Source organism: Morus notabilis, unplaced genomic scaffold (assembly GCF_000414095.1).
Source record: "Morus notabilis unplaced genomic scaffold, ASM41409v2 Scaffold4, whole genome shotgun sequence".
NCBI lineage: Eukaryota > Viridiplantae > Streptophyta > Magnoliopsida > Rosales > Moraceae > Morus > Morus notabilis.
The window spans coordinates 8,413-15,316 of NW_010360865.1; the positions used below are offsets into that span (position 1 = coordinate 8,413).

The window sequence follows — 6,904 nt, forward strand, 5'->3', positions numbered from 1 at the left end:
CGGTGATGAATATAGGTGGAACTTCAAACTCATTACTGCATGCGTGTTAGTATACGATATTTATATTAGGATCGATCAAGTCAAGAATAACCAAAGAAAAAGAAAAGAAAAGTATTTCTGAAGAAAATCCCACCTGTAACTGCAAGTGATTTGGAGAACATCCACGGCCCTCGGGCCACTTTCAACTATATTAGGGAGAAGAAGTTCGACTAGGACCTTGCGTACCTCTTTTCCGTAGAGATCACCATAGAAAATAGTAACTGCAGAGTTTTCGGTCTTGATTGGATAGTTTCCGGCGAGCACCTTCTTGATTATCGATTCTCCGTCGACTTGTTCGATTGTTACCCGCAAGTCCTGAACCACGACGGTGAGAAGCCCAGCCAAACACTGGGAAAATGCAATGAGCAAGTTGTTCTCATTTTGCAAATCTGAGAAGGTTCCTCCATTGCTGTTCATCGCGATCTCTTCTAGCACCTATATTAGTTATAATATTATATCGATGACAGACGAAACCCCCATTCGTTTTATTGGTTCCAATCATAATTTTAATTTTTATTACTGTAGTTTATCTCAAAAAAATTTAAATTCAACTTTTTATGCTACAGTATTTTTTCTCATATTAATTCATATTTCAACTCGAGTTAAAAACTCAAACCAGTTAAAAGAACAAGACATAAATTTTGCAAATTAAATACATATACTCATACCCTTTGCTTGTGGCTTACACCAAAGCCGAATGTGTATACTGGCACCATGCTAACATCAACCTCGGCAACTTTACCTCTATTTTCGGCACCGTCAGAAAAAAGCATGATGGCACCCACACGCCGATTCGTGAAACGACGGTCATTGAGCACTTTTAAGGCCATTCTAAGGCCCTCAGCAATATTTTTGTCAGTATTTTTTCCTTTTAAAAGTCTGATCTCCTCTATAATCTCGGCTTTAGAATCTTCAGTTATTTGGCGCAGTGGGAACAACATGTTCGAGCTATCAAAGAATGTGACAACTGAAAAACGATCAACGGGGCTAAGTTTCTCGATGACGAATTGCGCGGCGATTTTCAATTTGTCTAAGTTGCCTCCCTCATGCATGCTTCCACTGAGATCTATTACCATCACTAGATCAAGTCCAAGTCTTGCTTCGATAATTTCTGACTCCGTCAACTCTAGTAACACTTTAAATATGGTTTCTTTAAGTGGTGCCTCCATGTGGTTGATGGCTGCAATCTGTAATTTTCCCGCTTCAAAAGCTAAAGCTTTTTTCCCGGAGTTATGCACATGGAAAGAAAAGTTGATTCATAATTATCATCTTAATTAATTAGAATCAAAAGTTTTGAGTGCATTTAAATTGTAATGAATAAATTAAAAAAAAAAAAAAAAGCTTGTTATGTGAATGAAGAAATGAAGAAAACATAAACCTGAAAAGACATCTTCGAGTATGACAATTTTCTCATCATCGTCCAAGCTCATTTTCCCGGAAAAAAAATGATAACACTACTAATCAAGCTATTTGAGGAGCTATCTAAGCTGTTCAATGAATAAGCGCCAAATAATTCAATCAATAATTGATCATTGAAGAAAAATACAAAAATTATATATCATTATTAGGCTTAATTAATAATATACTCTTGAAAAAACAAATGTTAATATTTCTTTCTCCTTGTTTCTGAATGTTCAGATCATGAAAAGGAAATACGTACCTCACAAAGTGTTTAAGTCTGGAGCTTGATTATTGATCAGTAAAGACCGTTTGAGAACCAATTAAACACGAGAAAAGAATTTTCAGCTAACAAACGAGAAAATTGACATCCTAATTAAGTTGAATCGGCACAACGGTAGAAGATTAATTCTCTACGAACACTACCAAATTTGATGAAAAAAAAGAACGAAAAGCTGCAAAAAGTTCATGATGAATATCAAAATACTACTCTTAAGGAAGAAAGACGAAATTAGACAACACAACACTAACAAGAGCCATAAAAAGAAAAGCAAACGCAACAAATACAAGACATTAATTAGGGATAAAATAAACAAATGATAATGTTTCTTAATGTCCATGAAAAGAGATAACTACATAAAGTACCTTTCAATGGAAGAGTTCAAACTTCAAATCTTGAGTTTCATGAATGTAGATGAGAGAACCATGTCCAAGAGAAGAAACGAATTATTATATGGAGACGCGTATTGTGTTTTTGCAATTAGCATCTCTTTTCCCCAATTCAATATAGAACACAATTTGGTTGACATGAAACTTCGCTTTTAATATAATTATGGCACCATTTACTAAATAAATAATTATTTGCAGATCCAAAGGCCATTTGTCTTCTTTCTTTTTTTTTTTTTTCATTTCTCTATTTTTTACAGATCATCAGCTGAATTATTGCTTTTCCACATGGGGAGCAGCCTCCGAGACATACATACATACATAAATTACATATATATATAGTCATAAATGATATCCATATTAATCAATTAACCAATCACAATTCATAGACCAACTTGTTAAAGTCCACATTGTTATAAAAAATCCTTTTATGTAAAACATCTCTCAAAATTTCGGAAATATTCATGTTAAATCCCCAAAAATTAACAAATTAATAAACAGAAACGTACTTGACAATAAATTTCTCTCTTTTAAGGTGTTGTCGTTGGCGGCATGTGCAAGTCCAAATCCAAAGTGTGAAAAGTCGAAGGAAGGTTGGTACGAACCATGCCTGCGATCAAATTGTAATTGTCACCGGTCCACTAAAATAACATTTTATTATTTAGATAAAGAGAAGCCAATTCGGTATACCTAAAATGCCTAGTGAGAACATACCTTATTAAATTAAGAATTATTGTTAATAAATATCTTAAATTTGATTAAATTAGAAAAAATGACCTACTAAAGTTTGGGTAATTTGGACTTTAATGTATCTAATAGGGTATGAGCCTTTAATGTGTAGAGAATTTTAAGGATAATTTCTATTTTTATAATTGACTAAAATAGAAATACCAAAAGATAACAGAGAAATTATCTATATATAGTGGTTATAGTCCTTAGATTACATGTATCATTCTATTCTTTTTTGACATTTCATCATCAGAGAGAGCAGAGAGAAAGTTAAAGGATTTTTTAGGAAAACATGTTAATTTGGAAGACAAATCGCACTATAAAATATCGTTAACTTCATATTCTCTTTATGCTCCTTAATTAATCAAACGATATAGCATTATCTTTCCCAATTGGTCCTTCAATTATTATTAACATTATTGACACAATTTCTTTTTGAATTATGAGTACATAAATCCCTTAATTTTGATAAGTTGCTCCTCGAATGTCTTTTTTTTCTTAACTTTTGTTTCTAACATTAAAATTGACAAACTACCTACGCTTATCGCATAACAATGAAACTTTTTACATAAATAGTTGTAGCACGTGCAAAATGCCATAGTTTTCAGCCGAGCCGGCGAATTAAGATAAGAATCAGATCAAGTTTGGAGTAGAAACTACCCACAACTCAATTGAGGAAACTAGCAACAAGGAAAGCCAACTGAAGCTAAAACAGGAAACAACCTATTCCACAAGTCAACAGCCAATTAACGCGAAGACCAAGTAACTTTAGAGACTAAAATCATCTCTTACAAATAAGGGATCAAGACCACAACTTTAGGGATCCAAATTTCAGCACACATTCTGCTTAATTATTACCTCCCTATCTAAATTCTCTCTCTATATTCCCTTTTCGTCTCTCTCCCTTTAATATTCTTCACTTGTAAACTTTTTATAACTTATGGTGAAACCCCGAGACCCGATGTAGTGGACGTAGTAATTAGGTCAACGAGTACACATTCGTATGTTCATTTATTTTCTTGCACTTTACTTTCTTATTCTATCATTCGATCGTCTCAATAAATCTGACACGTAATCTCAATAAATAAATGTTATTGTATAGCCAAGAAACGTCATCACATTTTTCGTGATCATCATATTTATTAAGATAATGCTTAACTTAAAAACGTGTCATGTTCCCGCATACTATCAATAGCATATAACGAATTGGCTTGTCTTTTATGTCCATAATAACATATTATTATAGTTGACTGGTGACAATTACGTATATTAAATTTGATCACAGGCACGGTTTCTCTTTCTACCAACCTTCAATTATTGCAACTCAAAAAAAAGAAATATACATATATATATATATATATTTATGGCAAGCCCCAACTCCTATAATAATATAAATAATTATGAATTACTGATAACACTAACAAAATATTTTTGAAAACCATTAGGCAACAAAGGACATGGAGTACTAATTCTATCCATATAAAAAAACGTGGCGAACCAAAAAACCTGCTGATCACCCTTAGTGCAAATTTTCTTTTGGTCGTTATCTTTCAAACATTTTGATTCATATTCTTCTTTTTTATTTTATTCTTTTTTTTGTCGCTTTCCAATCCTATTTTGTGTGCAATACATATTTTTCTTCTTAAAAAAATTGGAAATGAGAGCAAGTGGGGGAAAAAGGATAAACATAGCGTGTGGCTATTTTATTTAATAAGCTCTATATATACATACATATATATATATACATAGAGAGAGAGAGAGAGAGAGAGAAAGAGCTTACTTCAAATAATATCACACCAGTACAGAATTCATCATCAGTAATTTAAACATCACAAACAAAAGACTACTTCAAATCATTTAAGGCGTATATTATGGTAATAATATTACCATTATACACCTGTTCTGATTTGACTTTATTTATACAAGCCAGGACATCTTAGAAAGTAGAAGCAGATGTCATTTTATTTACTTAAAATAATTAAGGTTGCATGATGATCATGACCTTAATTAAAGTGACAGGTTAAGGCCAATGGCATCAAGGAGTTCACCGGTTCTTCCACTGAAACCAACAATTAAGCCCTTCTTAATTGGGAGACTAAAAGCAGTGCCACCTTGTTTAGGTCCATATGGTCCATAAGTTCTCAGGTTGGTCTCGAAAGTTAGTGATTGTATGACTGGAGTAGGGCTTGCACCAGCTACGTTATTGACGATTCCACTCACGTTCACCAAATACTCATTTGGGAATTGTAACTCAATCTATTTAAGAAAATCAATGGTTTATGATCAAGATCAATCAACAATTTAACAAAAATCATTAATCAATGATTTACCAAAGTCAATTTTATTTTAAACATACATCTTTTTATTTTATTTTATTTACTTACCAATTAATAAGGAATATTTTATTTATAAAATTTAAGAGAAAAAAAAAAATTAAACAACCTTACCTTTGCAGTTGCGAGGGAGCGAACACTAGGATGTTTTGGCCCATCAAAAGATTTACCATTCAAATCGTAAACCACATTGAAAGTACCAATATAATTGCCATATGTAAGCTCTATACTTCGAACTCCAGTGTAGAACCCATCGTTCCATGCATTACCACCGGGCCCACCCCAGTTTCCTACTGCTACCGTGTTGCTTGCCTACAAAATATTTTTCAAAGGGACTATATATTAATATATAAATAAAAATATCCACACACATTTACATAAATATATATATGTATATATATATATATGTAAAGCTTGCATATACATATATATATATATATGGGAATATATTTATATATATAAGCATTCATGCATACCCATTTCTATAAAATCTAGAGGACCTTACCATTCTATGCGCTATGGACAAGGTGTGGAGAGACTCGAATGGAGAAGTGTGTGGATTTACTCGGCTGGCTTAGCTCTATATATATATAGCACAGTAAAGGTAGATAGATTACTAACGGGAGAGAAAATAAAATTTAATAAAATTTAAGATATTTATTAACAATAATTCTTAATTTAATAAGGTATGTTCTCACTAAACGTTTTGCATATACCGAATTGGCTTGTCTTTTATCTCAGTAATAAAACATTATTTTAGTTGACTAGTAACAATTACAATTTGATCGCAGGCATGGTTCGTACCAACCAATATTCACACTTTTCACACTTTGGATTTGGTCTTGCACATGCCGCTAACTCCAAGACTCCAATTCCAAAATATTTTTAATTTTATAATTAAAAACCAATATTAAATCTTGTGAATTCAACTTGTCTAAAGTAAATACAAGTTATGAAGGAGCGCCAATAAACCATAGTTTCAAGCTCCAATAAAATTAATATTAATTAAACTCTTCCTTTAACTAATTTTATTAAATTCGAAGTTATACTCCACAAAAAATTTAGAATTACACTCTTGAAATTATAAACAATTAATTACTTCTAGTAATTTGAAGCGTTAATTTAATATAACCATTATATCTAGATAGATCCTCTGTAAATAATTCATAATTAAATATAGGTGAAAATTCATTGACCTCTCAAATAACATCTTTATTCATGAGCACCGTTAATTATCTAATAAATAATAAATTTATTAACTTAATCACAAATTAAGCACTTACTATATAAGACCTAATCAATACTCAAGTATATTATTCATATATTTCTTTGTATAAGAAGAAAATAATTTCATCTCGTATATATTCACGTTTTTGTGATCAAATTATAATTGTCACTGGTCAACTAAATAACATTTTATTATTCAGATAAAGACAAGCCAATTCGGTATACACAAAATGCCTAGTGAGAACATACTTTATTAAATTAAGCATTATTGTTAATAAATATCTTAACTTTTATTAAATTAGAAAAAAATGACCCTCTTTCAAAAATGATGGATTATTGATTTAGTTATTTGGTGCTCAATCATTAATTAATCGATATCGATTAATTTTTAATGTGATCACGAATCTTCTTTTGGTCAATTATTGATTGGCTTGATGATATAAATCGCTTGACCAGTTCATCAACCCTTTTTAATGGTTGCCGAAAAAAGAGTTATGATATTACAAAGAGAT

General features: G+C 31.5%; 2 protein-coding genes across 2 annotated transcripts; both read right to left on the reverse strand.

Moving 5' to 3' along the window:
- Window positions 1-209: 209 nt before the first annotated feature.
- On the reverse strand, window positions 210-1,208 carry LOC21385963. Its single transcript, XM_024165165.1, has 3 exons — window positions 708-1,208; window positions 346-474; window positions 210-227 (listed from the first exon to the last, which is right to left on the reverse strand). Exons 1-3 carry the CDS (start codon window positions 1,206-1,208, stop codon window positions 210-212), a joined length of 648 nt encoding a protein of 215 aa, XP_024020933.1.
- Window positions 1,209-4,839: 3,631 nt separating this feature from the next.
- Window positions 4,840-5,694, reverse strand: LOC21385964 (jacalin-related lectin 19). Its single transcript, XM_010097422.2, has 3 exons — window positions 5,671-5,694; window positions 5,280-5,477; window positions 4,840-5,088 (listed from the first exon to the last, which is right to left on the reverse strand). The coding sequence occupies exons 1-3, from the start codon at window positions 5,671-5,673 to the stop codon at window positions 4,840-4,842; spliced, it is 450 nt and encodes a 149-aa protein (XP_010095724.1). The 5' UTR covers window positions 5,674-5,694.
- Window positions 5,695-6,904: the final 1,210 nt, after the last annotated feature.

Excerpts from the sequence above, each read along its gene's own strand:
- LOC21385964 (XM_010097422.2), bottom strand. Across the intron at positions 5,089-5,279 it reads GCTCCCTCGCAACTGCAAAG|ATTGAGTTACAATTCCCAAA; the intron begins GTAAGGTTGTTT and ends TTTCTTAAATAG.
- LOC21385963 (XM_024165165.1), bottom strand. The coding sequence starts at position 1,208 with ATGGAGGCACCACTTAAAGAAACCATATTTAAAGTGTTACTAGAGTTG. Across the intron at positions 475-707 it reads GTGTAAGCCACAAGCAAAGG|GTGCTAGAAGAGATCGCGAT; the intron begins GTATGAGTATAT and ends TAACTAATATAG.